The 17,006-nt window shown below is 61.4% G+C and overlaps 1 protein-coding gene across 6 annotated transcripts; it reads right to left on the reverse strand.

The window, feature by feature from the left end:
• Positions 1 to 1,628: 1,628 nt before the first annotated feature.
• MAP3K12 (mitogen-activated protein kinase kinase kinase 12) lies at positions 1,629 to 16,623 on the reverse strand. Of its 6 annotated transcripts, none has more exons than XM_041736805.1 (15): positions 15,392 to 15,979; positions 9,917 to 10,036; positions 7,453 to 7,934; positions 6,832 to 7,015; positions 6,469 to 6,660; positions 6,051 to 6,209; positions 5,751 to 5,909; positions 5,055 to 5,163; positions 4,733 to 4,842; positions 4,487 to 4,603; positions 4,239 to 4,376; positions 3,442 to 4,066; positions 3,182 to 3,252; positions 2,820 to 3,093; positions 1,629 to 2,381 (listed from the first exon to the last, which is right to left on the reverse strand). In XM_041736805.1, exons 3-15 carry the CDS (start codon positions 7,895 to 7,897, stop codon positions 2,283 to 2,285), a joined length of 2,682 nt encoding a protein of 893 aa, XP_041592739.1. In that variant the 5' UTR covers positions 7,898 to 7,934; positions 9,917 to 10,036; positions 15,392 to 15,979; the 3' UTR covers positions 1,629 to 2,282. The 6 variants fall into 6 exon arrangements, with proteins under 6 accessions (XP_041592739.1, XP_041592738.1, XP_041592740.1 ...); XM_041736804.1 differs by lacking the exon at positions 15,392 to 15,979 and adding an exon at positions 10,411 to 10,551; XM_041736806.1 differs by lacking the exons at positions 9,917 to 10,036; positions 15,392 to 15,979 and adding an exon at positions 16,067 to 16,623.
• Between the last annotated feature and the right edge of the window lie 383 nt (positions 16,624 to 17,006).

Raw genomic sequence — 17,006 nt, forward strand, 5'->3', positions numbered from 1 at the left:
ATAGGCAGAGGGAGAAGCAGGCTCCATGCACTGGGAGTCTGATGTGGGATTCAATCCCGGGTCTCCAGGATTGCGCCCTGGGCCAAAGGCAGGCGCCAAACTGCTGCGCCACCCAGGGATCCCACGAGGCTACTTTCAGATAAAGATTTCCGAAACTGCTGTCAGTAGCTTGGGAGGAGCTAAAATAAGCTCAGCAGTAAAGAAAAGGTGCTTCTGTGTAGTGTGACCCTGTAAGAGGAGGTTTTAGCGTATGGCTAAATGGAAAGCATTTAACATCTTCCACAAAGATTCCAAAGAGCATCATTAGAGGAACACCTACAATTGGTAATCAGAATCTGTTTCTTTTGGTTCTGGGTTGTTTTCCTCAGAAAGCTTGGATTGCTGGGGTTACAGGATTAATCCAGGAACTCTTAAAATGTCTCCCTTGACATTGAATACTGTGTACTCTTCCTTTACATTTCACCAACCAGACTGTACGTTTCGGAGGTGAGATGCAAGCTGGGCATTCAGAAAACTAACTTGGAGTTTATTTTTTGTGTTACAGGCTTTCCTCGGAGACGGGTGGCATGGGGAGCAGCTAGAACAATGCAGATTCATCCATAATCCCTTTCTGCTGTTCACCACCACCCATGATCCATCTGTGTAGTTTCTGAACAGTCAGCGATTCCAGGTTTTAAATAGTTTGTAAATTTTCAGTTTCTACACACTTTATCATCCACTCGTGATTTTTTAATTAAAGCGTTTTAATTCCTTTCTCTGTTCAGCTGTTAATGCTGAGATCCATATTTAGTTTTATAAGCTTCTCCCCCCCCTTTTTTTTTGGCTCATGAATTTTTCTGTTTGTCATGGAAATGTAAGAGTGGAATATTAATACATTTCAGTTTAGTTCTGTAATGTCAGGAATTTTTCAAAAAAATTAAAAGATGGACTGGAGCTTTTTCTTTGTGAATAGAAACTGGATGCCACAGTGATTCATGTGGGTTTTATTCCTGTTGTCTTGCTGTTCTTTTTGCACCTTTTATGCCTCAAAGGACAAGGACCCTGCTTGGGTTTTGAATATAAGCCTTTATTCCAGTTAAGATGTTTTCTTGTTTTACCACTCCATCTTTTTTTTTGTAGCCCTTGAGCCTACCTTGCAAAGTAACCAAATAGCTGTCGCAAGCTGGCTGTGTACCCTTTGTCCAAAAGTTCAAGGGTTACATTTACCTAAGACTTGTCTGGAAAGAGTAGACAAGCACTTCTGCTGGGTGGGCAGGGGGTGGGGAAGGGTGCACATGCATATGATGGAAGCAGTTGGATGCAAGTGTCTGACTGAGACTCTAGTCACTGGGCATGTCTGTCCCATCCTTGGCCAGACTAAAAACCAGTGTCTTTGGAGTAACTTCATTTACAGTTCTTACCATAAGAATATGTGTTTTACTGTCCTGCTACAGTTTTTCAGAAAGAAGTATCTGCCTCCATTTATGCAGATAATTTTAGAATGTTGGAACTTTAAGTGATACTCATTTAGTGGGGGATAAAAAAGCCTGAGAGGAGGGAATAACTCGTCCAGAGTCCAAGGCTCCTATTTGAACTATGTGTACTACCCCATATATTCATTTACCAAGAAAACCCTCAACAGCTGGGCCTGCATGGAGTGGTTATATTTTAAGATTTTTCACAGGGGTTACAATATGACAGTCCCCACCCCAATCAGGCACCAGGATAAAAGCAGGGACTTAAAACATCATCCCATTTCTTCAGCCTGAGCCATCACATGCTTTCACAATCTCCTGACCTCCCCCTAGGCCCTAAGCCAGGGCTTGGGCAGAGAAATGGAGGGACAAAGAAATTAGTTACATTGCCACCTGAGAAACCTCAGAGGGGAGGACCCAGCCTTAGCCTCCCTCCTCCCAAGTGCAAAATGTGTAAACAGAGTAAACGGAAAACAAAAAAGTGCAGTCTAAGTGGCTCCCTCTCCTCCTCCCCAGGGCTGGGGGGAAAGAATATAGAGGAACATAAGAGGCAAGTCTGGCTTTTCTATTGCCTTACCGCTTGCTGAACATAATGGGGTGAAGCAGGAAGGGGCCAGTTTGCCCATACCCACAGCTCTAGGGCAGTACTTGTCCTTCATTTTCACAGCTGCCAGGATCCCTAGAGTTTACCAGGTGAATTGGTCAGGGGTCAGACTCCCTTGAGCCTGACTTAAGGCTGGGACAGCCCCATCGTTCTCTGTTGATTATGTGGCGCTTATATATTATTTATATAAATAATTTCTCTATGTACAGGAATAAGAGTGGCTTTCATGGAGGGAGGGAGGCCGGAGGCTGCAAGGCTTCACCACTGTTGGAGTTGTCCAGTTCCGTGCTGTCACAGTCTGAGTCCTCGATACTGGGGGGGCCCTGTGAGGAAGAGCAGAAGTGCAGTGAGGTGCCGCTCAGCTGCTCTCGGTGTTACAAATAGATTCCTTCAGGACCCTTCCTTCACTAAGGTCTTTGTAATAGCCAGCAGCTCGCTGATTTCACGGTCTTCGGGTTTCAGTTGCTGAGGCCTTTAAATGCCAAGGCCCCAGATTCCCGGCTTCAGGATGCCTCTTGGCTGCGGTTTACAGCTACCACACAAGCACCTCTACTGACCTAACCGTGCTGTGCGCTCTGTACTATGGGCCTCTCGGAGTCTACCGTGTGGACGTTTGCTCTCTGATGGGGGGGCTAACTGGGCTCAGACACTGAGTGACTTGGAGGCTAAATACCACTATTTTTGGCCTCTTCATCTCCACCCAGTAGGTCTCAAATAACTAAGCATCTGCTCCTTAATACCTAGCTGTTTCTGTGACTCACCTGCTCCCGTCTGGGTAGGTCCTGGGGGGGGATGGGTAGGGAGCTGGGTTCGGGGCCAGGAACCACTTCCGATGCAGGGGGGTCCAGTGGGATTTCTGAGCCCTGGGAACACATGTCATCAGACCGCTCATCTGGCCGCTCATCGGTGTTGGTACTGCCGACTTCAGGTGTGCCACTGGGGGAAGGCTCACTGGCTGTGCCCTCCTCCCCATCAGATGGATTCTCTGAGCTGAAGGTGGACCGCGATTGGCGCATGTTCAGGCCTTGAGGCCACCTGCATGGTGGAGAGGCAGGGGCTACAGTTGGCACACGTAGCCCCAAAAGCGAAAGTGTCATTACCTCCTGTACTGCGTGTCTCTCACCTCTGGCTTGATGTCAGCTCTACTTCACTGTCCACCTCTCCTTCCTCTTCCTCTGATGAAATGCCACGTTTCTGCAGGAAACAGGAGTGGATTGTCGTAAGTGGGAACAGGTCAGCGAAGACCCAAGAGAAGGGAACGTAGTCCTAAGGGTTAAGGAGGGACTGGCTTAAGATGAAAACCTAATGAGGGAGGTGAGCTATGGACTCAGCCCCAGGGAGGACAAGGAAAGGGGAAGAGCTTAGGAACTACCTGTACTTTACCTGGCTTCGGGTGACAGCAGCCCTGTACAGCAGTGCAGCTGGAGTCAAGTGCTGGGACCCAGCCCGGTTTCCTCCCCGTCCCGCCGTCCCTTCCCTTCCAGTTCCCAGGAGCCCCACAACGTCACCAGGCCCTACTGGGGGAGGTGGCTCCCCTTTGGCTCCCCCAGGTGAGTCTGGGCTGGTGGAGCCAGGTGCTGAGCCCTCACTTGGCGGGGTGTCTCCCCGGGCTGGAGGTGGTGAGCCAGGATCCCCGGCTCCCCCTGTGGCCCCGCGGCCCCGGGCTCCCAGTGCTGCTGACAGCAGATCCGGGGACGATGAAGACATCTTGCGTAGCAGGAGGTCGTGGTGGAGCCCACGCAGGGCTGGAGGGCAAGCCTCCCAGGCTGAGGGTCCCCCTCCTAGCCCCCCTGGGCTTCCTGGTCCCCCAGGTTCATGGGGTGGCAAAGCCGTGCGAAGCCCAGGCAGATCTCCGCAGCTGCCCTTGGCGCTGGCCTTCCGGTGCCGAGTCTTGCCACGACGACTCCGTCCTGGTGAGGGGGGGCCCTTAGGACACCCAGGAAGCCCCACCCCACTCAGGGCAGCATCAAGTTTAGGTAGCAAAGATTCGGTCTTGAGGATATCCGGCCTGGTAGGGGAGGGAGAGTACAAGTCCGAGATTAACAGGTCCCAACCTGGGGTAGGCCGCAGGACATCCTGCCCACCTGCAGAGCGGCCTCGTGGGCGTCCTGGACCCCTGCCCTGCTTCAGTGCGCCCCTTGCTGTTCTGAACCCCCAGCACTCGCAAGCTCTGGCCCCACCTTTTACTGTGCGGTGACAGTTTCTGTGGGACATTCCTCTTCTTGATGAGCTTCTCCATTGTGTTGCCGTGCAGGAGGCTTCGGGAAGGGTGTGGCTTCAGCAGACCCGGGCATCTCCGCTCTAAAGCTTGCTCCCTCCTAAAGACAAGACCCCTCGGTTGGGTGTGTGATCAGAAAGGGGGGCCCAGGCTCAGTAGTCTCTGCGTCACGGACACTGGAGACGGGTGCGTGGGGTGCGCACAGGTTACCTGAGCAGCTCCCGCTCCTTGAGCTCCAGCTGCAGCATGAGGGCATTAAGTTCCATGTACAGGTTGTTGGCTCTCTCCAGCTTCCGTTCGTAGTGCTCCCTGATGTCCAAGGCGTGTCTGAAACGGGCAGAAGGGTCTCAGGTGAGCCAAGGTCTCCTGGTGCTGTCTGACCTCTGGGCCAGCCTCTGGGAACCGGTCCACAGGGCCTGCCCCTGCCGGGACCCCCTTCTCAGCCTGGGTGCACACCTGAGCTCCTCCCTCCTCCGCATCACCAGCTCCTCTTCTAGGCGGTGCAGACACGTCCCTTCTGACTTAATTTTTTCAAAGTGCAGCTTTACCTCTTCGCGCCACTCTGCCTGGGGGTGAAGAGACGGCGGGGGGTGAGGGGCCTCCCTTCGCTCAGCAGACCCGTGGGAAGCCCGTGCAGGTGCTGCCCCGCCGCCGGCCGGGAGCAAAGCGGGAGTGGGCTCCAGACTAGACTGGTCAGGAGGGGGTGTCCTGGGAGGGCTAAGCTACCAGCCAGTCCACCCCCCTCGGAGGGCTTCCTCCTTCGCCGGCCCACGCATACCTGGGACTTGAAGTAGGTCTCCTGGGGTGTGGAGAGGACGTCGGCTGAGGCGATGTCCAAGTGCAGCAGGATCTGGCGGAACGATGGGCGGTTTCTTGGTTTGCTGTTCCTGGAGGGCAGGGAGTTTGGGGGAGAAAAGGAATTTGAGGGACGCGTGGAAAGAACTGGAGCAGCCTTCCCCAAGGCGCGGCCTGGAGAACGGAATCCTGGAACGTGCTCTGCAGGCCCAGCGTCCCTGGTCCACTAGCTCTGCTGTCCCCTAGCACGTCCAAGTCCCGCAGGAAGGACACCTGTTCGAGCCTGTTTTCCAAATGTCCTTTTCTGAGTAACTCCGTTCAAAGAAACACACTTTGGGACACGGTTAACCAAGGAGTAGAAATCTTCAACCTTCCGTCAGAGTCTGGGTTCCAAACCAGGCTCCAGAGCCCCCTTCCTGTGTGCTAAGGCAGCCGCAGTGAGGCGCCAGCCACCACGCCCCGGGGTGTGCCAGGCCGCCGCAGGCGCACCTCAGCCGCTCTGGTTGGCAGATAAGGAAACGCCTGCAAGAGGTACACTTGCCCAAGGCTGCGGAGCTGTCCCAGTCGTACGAGGGCGCTCTGTCCCCCGTCCCTGGTCCGGATTCTGGGCCTAGATGCCTGGTGCCATCTCACCACCAGCAACCCCCCTTTGCCCTCGGCTTTGCCAGGCCGTCCTCACCAACACTGGCGGAGCAGGATTTTGAAGCCGTCAGGGCAGCTGGAGGGCACAGGCAGATGGAGACTGTTGCTTCCCACACCCCAGATGATAGCTGAGGAGTCTACGTCCTTGTAGGGGATCTCGCCAGTCAGCAGTTCCCACAGCACCACACCAAAGGACCTGGAGATCAGAGGGGACATCCCTTGGGAGGGGCTCCCTCCACAGGCTACAGACACCTCTCACTCGCCCTCAGGCCCCAGAAGCCCCCTCCTTCCCTGGGGTTGGCCAGCTGCCAGTCTCGGTCCTCAACCTGGCCCTCACCAGATGTCGACCTTCTCAGACACAGGCTCGTTGCGGATCACTTCAGGGGCCATCCAGGCCACTGTCCCTGCAAAGGACATCTTGGTGCTTTTGTCACTCAGCTCCTTGGAAGTGCCAAAATCGGAGATCTTCACCACATCGTCGTACGTGATTAGCATGCTGGTAAAGATCGTAGTCAGCTGGGGGCCAGGCCCCTCCACGCCTTATCTAGCTGCCGCGGCTCTAACTTGGTTTGAAGTCATTTGGGATCCCCAGAGGCCGGGGGCTTGCCACAGCCCTCCCACAACAGGACTGTCCTTTGGGAGGGGGTTTTGAGATGGCCACAGGGACTTAGGACAGGGTCTGGAGGCAGGGAGATGGCTACACCGACAGGTGGGGTCACCTGCGGGAGACCCTCTGCACCTGCCTGCTTACTCACTTGGGGGACTTGAGGTCTCTATGGATGATCTTGTGCAGGTGCAGGTAGTTCATGCCACCGGCAATGCCCATGGACCAGTCGACCAGCAGCGAGGGGGTGACGGGGCGGCCGGCCCGCAGTACCTCATACAGCTGGCCCTGGGCGCAGAACTCCATGAGGATGCAGTAGCAGGGAGCCTGGGTGCACACGCCCCTGGGGACCAAACGGTGGCATGAGGGCCCGGGCCAGCCTAGTGAACCCCTATTCCCACCCAGCCCACGTGGGCATCTCCTGTAGGAAAGGGGGGGTTGATCCCTGCTGCCCATGCAGGTCCCAGCCCAGAGCATAGCAGCCCTGGCTCCAGCCCTTGCCCTGGACCCTTACTTGAAGGTGATGATGTTGGGGTGCTTCAGCTTTCGCAGGTGCTTGATGTCAGTCTCCTTCAGGTCCCGCACCTTCTTTACAGCCACCTCCTCCCCATGGAAGCGCCCCAGGAAGACAGCGCCCTGGGCCCCTGAGCCCACCCACTGCAGGTCCAGGATTTCCTCAAAGGGGACCTCCCAAAGGTCTGTGAACAGGAGGCACAGAGAGCACCACACTCAGGGCCTCATGACGGGCAGGAACAGGGCACTGGGTGGGCTGAAAGGACTCGGTGGCCAAGGCTGAAAATTAGCCAAAAGAGGCCAGGAAGAGGGACGCCTGGGTGGCTCAGCGGTTTACTGCCTGCCTTCAGCCCAGGGCCTGATTCTCCCTCTGCCTGTGCCTCTGCCTCTCTCTCTCTTATAAATAAATCTTGAAAAAAAAAAGAAAAAAAGAGGCCAAAAAGACTAGGTTTGGGGGGACAGGTAAGGAAATGGACAGGCACCTACAAAGCAGGGAAGTCAGCGGCTGATGGATGGATAAGGGGCTACGGTGGGGCCCTGGGGAGAGAGGTGGTCATCAGGTGATTAGATGGGGATGTCCGGCAGATCCTGGGGAGAGGACCCCCACAGGGACACGGCCTACCTTCCTGCTGCTGCTTGTGCTCTGTAGAGTAGGCTTTGCCAATCATGGTCCAGACAGGGCGCAGGCAGCCGAAGAGCCCTTCCAGGAAGCCACTGCCACTCTGGCACTGCAGCCGTACCTCGTCGGCTCGAACTCTGGATGCTCTACTCTCAGGGGACCCAGTGGCTCCCCCTGGACCCCCTGCATCCTGCTCGTGGAGCTGAAGGACACTATTGGCAAAAGGCTCAGGGGGCGGCTCTCCGCCTGGGGAGGGGCTGGGTCCGCCCCCACCCTGCCCACTGAGCGGCACTACATCTCGAAGTACACACTGGGTAGGCGTCAGGTCCTTCTCCGGGGTGCAGTCAGAAGTGTCTGGGTCGAGCTTGCGCATAGACGCCTCGCTTAGGGTGGACACGAAACCCCCGAAGGAAGGGGAGGGCGTGCGGGTCTCATGGAGGCAGGCCATGGCCTCTGGGCCCGGGTGCGGTGGTGAGTGGTGGGCCCTAGGAAACAAGGAAAGGAGGGACGTCAGCCTGGGGCGCAGGGACTGGGAACGCTCAGCTTACAGCCAGAAGCCTGCGGGGAGGACCTGGGCTCACAACAGCCCTGTTGGAAATAACACTTGAGCTTCACTCGCCCTTGGGTACCCATCACTCTCCACGTTTCACCGGGGCCCACTTCAGGAACCTGACACACCGGACTCCTCTCAAGCACCTATTAGTAACACCCTCAGGAAGGCACTGGGAAGCCAGATCCGAAACCCCTTGTCCCTGTAAGATCACCATAACTCCGCTCTGGAGCTCACACGTCCAGCACCTGGAGGACCCCGTGCGCACACACAGCTCACATCAAGGTCCCTCAGCCCTACACCTTTCACGCGGAGTCTCAGCCTCAGGTGCACAGTAGTAACACCCCTGGGTCTCCCTCGCACCGAAGCACACACAAGTGACACTTGGGCACTCTGAGATGACGTTCCTGGGCCTCCTACATGCTGGCGCCGCACCCGGGGATCCCAATCATGCACTTCCATGTGAGACAGCTGAGACCTTGCAAGAGCACCAAACCCAGGTGAGAGCCACCCTAAGGCCGACTCAGGGCTCTCATCTGGGCCCCCTTCGCCAGGCTCATGGGCACACACCTGGCCCTCGCCAAGGTAAGTGAGGCCTGCAAACCACCAGCTCTGCTGTCCCCCAGCAGGGCCAGGGGGACAAAGCACAATCATCCAGTGGGGTTGCAGATGCGGGGTAGCCCACTGCTTCACCCCTCAGCCCTGACATCCGCTCTGCTGCTCCCCCAGGGGTCAGTTACAGAGGCCCTGTCTCCTTTCCTCCTCCTCCACTGTCCCATCCCCAGCTCCCAAAACAAGCACCAGCTTTCCAGACAATGCAGATTTGTAACTAGGTGCTATTTAAAAAAACAACCATTAAAAGAAATCCGAGGGCAGCCCAGGTGGTGCTGCGGTTTGGCGCTGCCTGCAGCCTGGGGTGTTATCCTGGAGATCTGGGATTGAGTCCCGCGTCGGGCTCCCTGCGTGGAGCCTGCTTGTGTCTCTGCTTCTCTCTCTGTCTATGAATAAATAGATAAAATCTTAAAAAAAAAAAATAAAATAAATCTGAATTCTAGGGGTGCTTGGGCGGCTCAGTTGGTTAAATGTCTGACTTCGGCTCAGGTCATGATTCCAGGATCCTGGGACCTACCCCAGGACCTATCCACGCTCAGCCGGGAGTTGCTGCTTCTCCCTCTCTTCACTCTCACAAATGTGCTCTCAAATCTTTAAAAAAAAAAAAAAAAAAAAAAAAAAAAAAGGGCAGACCGGGTGGCTCAGCGGTTTAGTGCCCCTTCAGCCCAGGGCCTGATCCTGGAGATCCTGGATCGAGTCCCACGTCGGGCTCCCTGCATGGAGCCTGCTTCTCCCTCTGCCTGTGTCTCTGCCTCTCTCCTCTCTGTATATTCTCATGAATAAATAAATAAAATATTTAAAAAAAAAAAACAAAACCCACCACCACCACCACCACCTGGGGTGCCTAGGCAGCTCCCTCAAGCATCTAACTCCTGATTTCGGCCTAAGGTGGTGAGATGGGGCCTTCGGTCGGGCCCCATTGTTAGTGGAGTTTGCGTCTCTCCGTCTCCCTGTGCCCCTCCTCGGGCGCTGTCTGTCTCTCAAAATGTTTAAAAACAGAATCTGAATTCTAGCCTTGTCTCCGCCACATCCAGGCTGTGGCCTCGGGCGAACCAGATTTGGGCCTCAATGTCTCCAACTGTGCAAAGGGACGAACTAGCTGCCCCTGAGACACAGCGACTTCTTCAATCTATGCCAAACTTGGGCAGCCTGGAGTCCTCGTCTATCTCCCTCCGCATCTAGTCACCGAACGAATCCCGAGATGCGAGGGTAACCGAGGACGATGCTCTAAGTGTTCCCCGCAGTGGGGTCCTCCCGGATGCCCCGCACCACAACAGGAGAGGGGTGACGGGAATCCACACACACCAAGGGGTCCCCGGACGACGACGCAGACGCGGAGGTCTGGCACCCGGGACCGTCTCAGCTCTTGCAGGAGTTCCCAGGCTCCTCGGGGTCTTCTTGGGGGGTGTGGGGCGGGCCTGCAACCTGCATGCGGGACAAGCGCCCCGCCGGTTCCTCCGTGGGTCTGGCCCACTGGGGCCTCTGAGCCCATGCCCGGCTGCGGTGTCTGCTCCCACCTTCGGGGCTCCGGAGCGCACGCGCCCGTCCTCCCCGGCCTCCTCCCCAACCTCGCCCGGCCCGCTCCGCCGTTTCCCACCATCCTTTAGGATAGTCCTAAGGACACAGACTGGCCAGCGCCCCGTCTAGTGCTCCGACTGCTGGGAAGCCCCGGTCCCCCCTGGCCCTCGGGCGACCCCAGGCTGCAGCGGCTCCTGCAGCGGCTCCGCGCTCCCAGGCCGCCCACGTCCGCGGGCCGGTCCGCGGGCGCACCGGCTCACGACTGCTCGGACGACACTCACCCCCCGGGGACGGGCGCTGGCCGGTCCGCCCGGGGAGCCCGCGCCGGGGGCAGGGCTCCGGCCGCGCCGCGGGCGCTCTCCGCCTGGAAGGCGCTCCTCCGGCCCCATGTCTGCAAAGCTCACTCCGCGCCGGAAGGCCGCTCCCCGGCCGCCGTCCGCGGGCCGCCCCCGCACGACGCCCGCCGCCGCCCGGCCCCCCGCGGCCGCCGCTCCGCGAGCCGCGCCCTGCACACATCCCACGGCACGGGGCCTTCCCGCGGGGGCAGGCGCGCGGCGGGCCGGCGGCGGCGAAGGGGTTACGGCCCCCGCCCCCCTCCCGACCTCCTTCCCGGCCGTCACGTGGCGCGGGGCGCGTGGCTGGAACCCGGCGGCGGGCGGCGGGGTCCGGGCGGGGACGGGAGGGGACTCGGCGGGTGGGGGAGCGCTGGGCGCTGCGGCGTAACCATGGCGACCGGCCCGCGGCGGCGCGTGAAGTCACCGGGCCCAGATTAGCTCGAGTCACGTGGGCGGCGCCGGCGGGGGCGGGGTCAGCTCGGGCCCCGCCCCCGAGCGGCGCCGGCGGGAGGGCCGCGGGGGGTCGCGGCTCCGCCGCCTGCGAGCCCCCCCGGACGCCTCAGGCGCACCAGCGGGCGGCACCGCGCGGAGCGGCGGCTCGGGGCCAGGGGCCTGGGAGGAAGCGGGGGCCGGGGGCCGGGGCCAGAGCGGCCAGACCGAGCAGCTGGGCGGAGGGGCAGCAGGCGGCCAGGGGCCGGCAGGCGCGGCGCCGCTCTGCGCCCTCGGGTCGCCGCCCGTGGGGAGCCGCGCCGGGGCCTCAGGCGGGCGCTCGCGCCGAGGTCCGTGCGGCCGGCCCGGGAGGCGGCGGAAGGCGGCGGAAGGCGGCGGAAGGCGGGTCACCGTCCGTCCCGCAGGCCCGCGAGCAGCTGAGGGAGGGGATGGCACCGGGGCGGGGCGCCCGCCGGGCCCGCCGCTCCCTGGCCTCTGGGCCGCCAGCTGCCCGGCGCCAGGCCCTCGGGGTCGTCGCGGCCAGCAGCCCCCGGCCCACACGGCCCCGCCCCCGTCAGCCGCGCGCAACCTCGGGCAGGGCAGGGCCGTGAGGCGACGGGTGCCCCGCTGGCCGGGCGGCTCTGCCCAGGGCTAAGCGCGCGGTGCCCCTAAGGCCGAGGGGACCCGGTGGCGCCCGCCCCGTGCGCGCGCGGGGAAGGGGCTCTCGGGACCGCCCGAGGCGCCAGGCGGGCCGCAGCCCGGGCGAGTGGCGGCAGGGGGTCCCCGCCTGTTCCCCAACGGGCGCTCCCGCCTCAGAGGCCGGAGCTCGCGGCCAGGAGCCCCGGAGCTGCCCCGCGGCCCTGCTCCCACAGCAGCGCACGTGCGGCCGCGGCCGCCAGCCCCGGGCCATCCGTCCGCCGGCCCCCGCCTCCCGCCGGGCCCTCGCCTCGCCCGGACCTCGGTGGGCCGTCGCCGGGGAGAGGCGGGTCGGGAAGGAAGGGCCTTGAAGGGAAGGGAAAGCCAAGGTCTGGGCGATGCGAATGCCCGTTCTGCCGCCTTTGAGGGCGCGACAGAGCCTGACAGAGCCCGACAGAGCCTGATGATAAAGGACCTTGACCCCTCGTGACCTTGCCTCCAGGCCAGCGGCTGCAGCGGCCCGGCCCGTGGCCACAGGTTCTCCCGGAGCCCTCCTGGGAACCCGGGGTACACTGCGATCACCTCCACAGCCGGGCCCCGCCTCACGGATCAGGCCCTGGCACCCCCTAGCTGCGCCCCCCCTTCTTCCAGTCAGCTGGGGAGGTCCCAGACAGGAGACAAGAGCCAACTTTGGATTTGGCGCCACGGAGCCAGGTCGGTCTCGCCCAAGGTGGCGAAGGCCAGGCCTGGAGACTCCTCCCGCCCTACCTTGCGGGGTGGGGACGCCTGAGGGGCGGCGGACCCCGACAGACGACAGACAGAGGGCCAGGCCTGGCTCCTGGCCCTGGCCCCCCCCCCCCCCCCCCATTCTGGAGAGGCCTTGTCTTCTGTCCAAGCAGAAAAAGGGAGCCTCGGTCTCTGACCTTCTACTTCCCCGGGACAAATCTCAACTTCAGGTTCCAGGGAAACCAGGTCACAGTGGCGGTCGGGCGCCAGAGTCCCCAGTCCTTGCTCTCTTGGCTGCCAGGCCCCCGGTCCTTCCGCGGCAAACCCTGGCACTCCGCGCCCTCCGGCCTTCAGGACAAGGCCCGCGCTCTGCCCCTGGCCAGCCCCTGGTGCCCTGGTCACCCTCCTGGCCCTTAGGGTGGGAAGGGAAGGGAAAGGAGGGTAGGAGCGAGGTATGCAGGGCCACCGGGTGCCTGCGACTCGGGCCCTGGCAGGGGACCCAGAAGAAGGTCGTCACATTTAAGCAGAGTTCCTGGGGTGGACGGGCATTTCAAAAAAATCTGGAAGTGCTCGCTTCGGCAGCACATATACTAAAAAAAATCTGGAAGACAAAAAATAATAAAAATATAAAAAGATCTAGAAGGACAGATACTGAAGTGTAACAGTTTCTAGGTAGGTGGAATTGTGGGTGTTTTTATTTTCTTCTTGTGGCTTATCTATATTTGTCTAATATTTCAGTAATAACTTTGAATTGCTTTTAAAATTAAAAAATCGATTTCAAATTGAAAATGAGGAAATAAATATCAGTGTCCGCCTGTTCCTGCCACCTAGCTTGGGACCGTGTGCTATGGAGGGAGAGCGGGGGGCCTGGGGATCAGAGAGGCTCGGCTGAGGCCCCGACTGCGCTCCTGACCAGGCAGGCGAGCTACGGGCCAGGAGACTCCTGAACAAACCTTTTCCTCCTCTGAATGGGAACCGCGGTACCCCGGTCACACGGTGGCCCGACAGTCTACAACGGGGTGGTTCTGGGTCAGGTGGGCCTGGGTTCAAGACCTAAACTCTCCCCCCAAAGCGCTGTTTTCACTTTGAACAGATTACTTTAGGCTTCAGTTTCCTCATCCCTAAGACAGAGATGTCGAGAACACGCCCCGACTCAGCCTGGTTGTAACGCGAGCGACATAATCGCAGTGAAGTCCCTGGCCCAGGACGGGGCACACAGGACCGTCCCCAGAAACACGAGCCATGTTGAAAGTGCCCAGCAAGTGGCAGCGGGGTTTCTTTTATAAATGTGATTCCCTTCCCGTCCTCGCCTTTTCCTCGACGGCAGCAGAGGGCACAGGTGCAAAGGGCGGTGCACACGGCGGGGCAAGGAGAGCAAAGAAGGAGGGAACCAAAGGCCAGGGGCTCTTTGTCCTGGGTGATCCTTAGGCTCCTCTGCCATCGTGTCCCTGCCTCATCACCTTCTCCCGAAACAGGGATGACCCTGGTCCCTCTGGGAGCAAACGAAGCCGACAGACCAGTCTCTGTGGCCAACCCCTCAGGAAGCCCACCTGTCACCTGCTCGCCTGGCTCCTAGTAGCCTCCTGCCCCACAAGGGACTCCTAGAAGGCCACGCAGGGGAGAGGGACGACTGGGTGTGAGAAGCCACGGGTGAGTCTGGGGTGCTGGGCACTAGGATTCGGGGTCGTCTTCCTAGCAAAACCAGACGACGACCAGATCATCACCTCCAGGGGAAGGACTGGGGAATGGCGGTTGCTTCTGAGAGGCGTCCTGCACCCTCAGCTGTGAGGACACACAGGACGTCCAAAGCCAGGCCTCACTTAAACTTCTTGCCTCCTCTGCCCATAACTGGGTTTAATTCGGGGACGGGCCTTTACTTGTTTTCATGGAGTTGGGGTATCCCGCCCTCGGTGGCCCCAGCAGGGCCTCAGTCCCCGGTGTGAGGGGTAGGCGAGGCGGGCTCGGGAGGGCAAGCACCTTTGGCCACCCTGAAGCGTGAGATGGCAGAGAGCAGGCCTTTGTGCCGCTCTGGGAAACTCTGCTGCCTGGACAGGAAGGCCAGGGAGCCCTTGAGCCCCTTCCTTCCAGGGCCCTCGTGCTCGCCTTCCCCGGTGCTACCCTTGAGCCCACAGCCAGGGCTCCCAGGACTCCCAGAGCCATGGGTCCATCCAGCCGGTCAGCTGAGAGGACTCTGGGTGGGGGAGAGACCTCAGGCGCACTCCTAGGTGGAGGGCCACCCCCTCTCCTCCCCAGAGGGAGCAGGTGTGGAGTTCAAGTCCCTGAAAGTGGGGCTCTTCTATGCTAAGGGACACCCCACCGACCCCCCTTCTCTTCCGTCTCCTCCGCCGAGGCCACAGTGATCAGGGATCACAACTGTGGGGAACAGATTCTTGCTCATTTTCTAGCCAAGGAGTTTGAGAAATGTGTGGGGCAGAGGAGGAGGTTCCTGAGAGGCCTGGGCTGGGGAACTGGGTTAGGGGAGTCAGAGGAGCTGGAGAGAAAGAGGGAGAGAACCACAAATGAATGGGGGAGGGGAGGAAGCAACAGCTGGATGGAGAAGGTGAACGGCACAGCTGGAAGGGGCTGGGGGCAGCAGAGGGCAGGGGGAGGCCCTCACCTGGGCATCCTGGAACAGGTGCTCGCAGCCTGTAATCCTCAGGTGCAGCAGGCAGAGCGCGGGAGGGGAGGGGAGGGGAAGGGAGGGGAGGGGGCCGCTGGGCATCTCGGGGCCGGTCCTCCCTTTCCTTCCCGGAGGGGCCCGAACTCTTCCTCCTCCTTCCCTCTCCCCCTCCGGGAGGATGAGTGGGAGGAGAGGAGGATGTTCTCTTGCCCGCTGTCCTTTACGTCGGTGCCCCCGCCGTCCCCCCACCCCCACCCCCACCCCGTACGGTCCTCTCCAGCCCCGGAGGCCCTCGGGCTCCCGGCTGGGCCGCGGCGTCCCTCCGCTCCGTTCCCCCCTTCCCATCCCCACGGGCGTCGGGTCCAGGTCCCCGCTTCCCCCGCCCCGCGGCCTCAGCATCCCCGCGCCACCCCACCCCACCCCGCCACCTCGGCCTCCCGACCCTCCCTCCGCGCCCGGACCCCGGGGCCCGGACCCCTCCCTGCCCCCCGCCCCCCACCTCGGCCAGGCTCTCACCTCAGGGGCTCCGCGGCCGCAGCACAAAAGGCGGCGCTGCTGCAGCTCGGCTCCGGATGCTGCTCCCGCCTCCTCCTCCTTCTCCTCCTCCTTCTCTCCTCCCCCCGCTGCCCTCGACCGGACCCGGGGCGCCGTCACCGGCGAGGCTCGCGCGGCGTCCGGGGGCACGGCTGTCGGCCCCGGCGTCCTCCCCCCACCCCCCGACCCCTGGCCCCGTCCCCACTCGGCTCGAACTCCCGCTCCTTCCGAGGCCCCCGCCCCTGGCCCCCCGGGACGGACACGCCCTGAGCGGGGGATGCTGCGCTGGAGCCGCCGGCCTCTTAAAGGAGCCCGCCGCTGCCATCCGGCGCGCTCCAGGCCCGGCCCCGGCCCTCCGGGGCCCCGCGCCTCCCCGCAGGCGGGGTCGGGTGGCCGTCGCACCCCGAGCCTTGCGCTGGTTCCCGAGGAGCCCCCTGTGGCCGGTCGGACACCCTGCCTGCTACGCCCCGAGACGGAGCCCCTCCGCGCGGGGACCCCGGCCGCCCAGCGCTCTGGCGCGGCTCCCCCTGCCTTGCCGAGCCAGCCAGCCGCCCTTCCCGTCGCCGTCACCACTCCGGCTCTACCCAATTGGAATCCGCCGAGCCTAATGCCCGAGCTCCTCGGCGCCGTCCCGGGGCTCCCCCGGCTCTCCACTACCTGGCCCAGCCTCGGGGCGCTCGTTAGAACCAGGCATTTTCGTGGTGTCTCGCCAAGGTCACGAGGTTCTCCTACATCTTTTAACCCGGTGGCCGGGACACCCTGGGGAGGAGGGGCTGCAGCTCTGCAGCCAGTTAGCGGGTTAGCGTTCAGAGGCCGGAGTCCTCTCCTGCTGTCTCTTCGGCCGAGAGACCCCAGACCCACAGCAGCGGGAACGAGCCCGCGGTGTGCGTGAGTCCTAATGCTGTCGCCCCTACCGCCCGATTCTCAGGCCCCAGAGAGGGTCTCGGGCCACCTACGGAGACGTTCCCTGGGGACGGCCCAGCAAGGCTTTAGAGAAGACCTGAAACCAGACAGGCCGCGGGCCAGAACTAGGGGCAGGGAAGTGAAGGGCAACCCGGGAAAACGAAGCAGGGGCTGTGAGACGAAGGCCCCGGCGCCGGGAGCGCGGAGGAACTGCGGGCCGCGAGCCGGCCGGCCCCAGCGCGGAGGGGCTCGAGCGCTCTCCTCCCGCGGCCAGGTGAGGCCACCCCAGCCCGCGCCGAGCCAGGGTGCGACAGCCCCTCTTCCCTGGACCAATCGCAGCCTTTCCTCAACAGAGGGGCGGGGCCGAGGGGCTGCCTCGCTCCTGGCCCCGCCCCTCGAGGCAAAGTAACCAATCGCAACGTGCCTAGAGCGAGTCAGCGCAATCGGACACGACCAATCCTCTCGCGGAGCTCTCCGCGCACGCCTGCGCCTGCCCCTGCGCGGCGACAAAGATGGCGCGCGAGCTGCCGGGCTCTGTAGTTTCCGCAGGAGCCTGCGGACCCGGCGCTCCGGTTAGGCCTTAGCGCCCCGCCCCCAGCCGCTTCCGCTCTGCTCCCGCGCATGCCCACTCCGGGGAGCGGAGACGCGGATAAGAGGCGGGACGCTATTTAAAAAAAAAAAAAAATTCACACAC

The sequence above is a fragment of the Vulpes lagopus genome, chromosome 21 (genome assembly GCF_018345385.1).
Source record: "Vulpes lagopus strain Blue_001 chromosome 21, ASM1834538v1, whole genome shotgun sequence".
NCBI classification, from domain to species: domain Eukaryota; kingdom Metazoa; phylum Chordata; class Mammalia; order Carnivora; family Canidae; genus Vulpes; species Vulpes lagopus.

Bases quoted from the DNA above. Each gene is read 5' to 3' on its own strand.
- MAP3K12 (XM_041736806.1), bottom strand. From the start codon at position 7,897: ATGGCCTGCCTCCATGAGACCCGCACGCCCTCCCCTTCCTTCGGGGGT. The intron at 5,164-5,750 runs GTGAGGACGGCC...CCTGCCCTCCAG, and splicing joins ATCCTGCTCCGCCAGTGTTG to GAACAGCAAACCAAGAAACC. The intron at 4,067-4,238 runs GTGGGGCCAGAG...CTCCCCTACCAG, and splicing joins CTGTCACCGCACAGTAAAAG to GCCGGATATCCTCAAGACCG.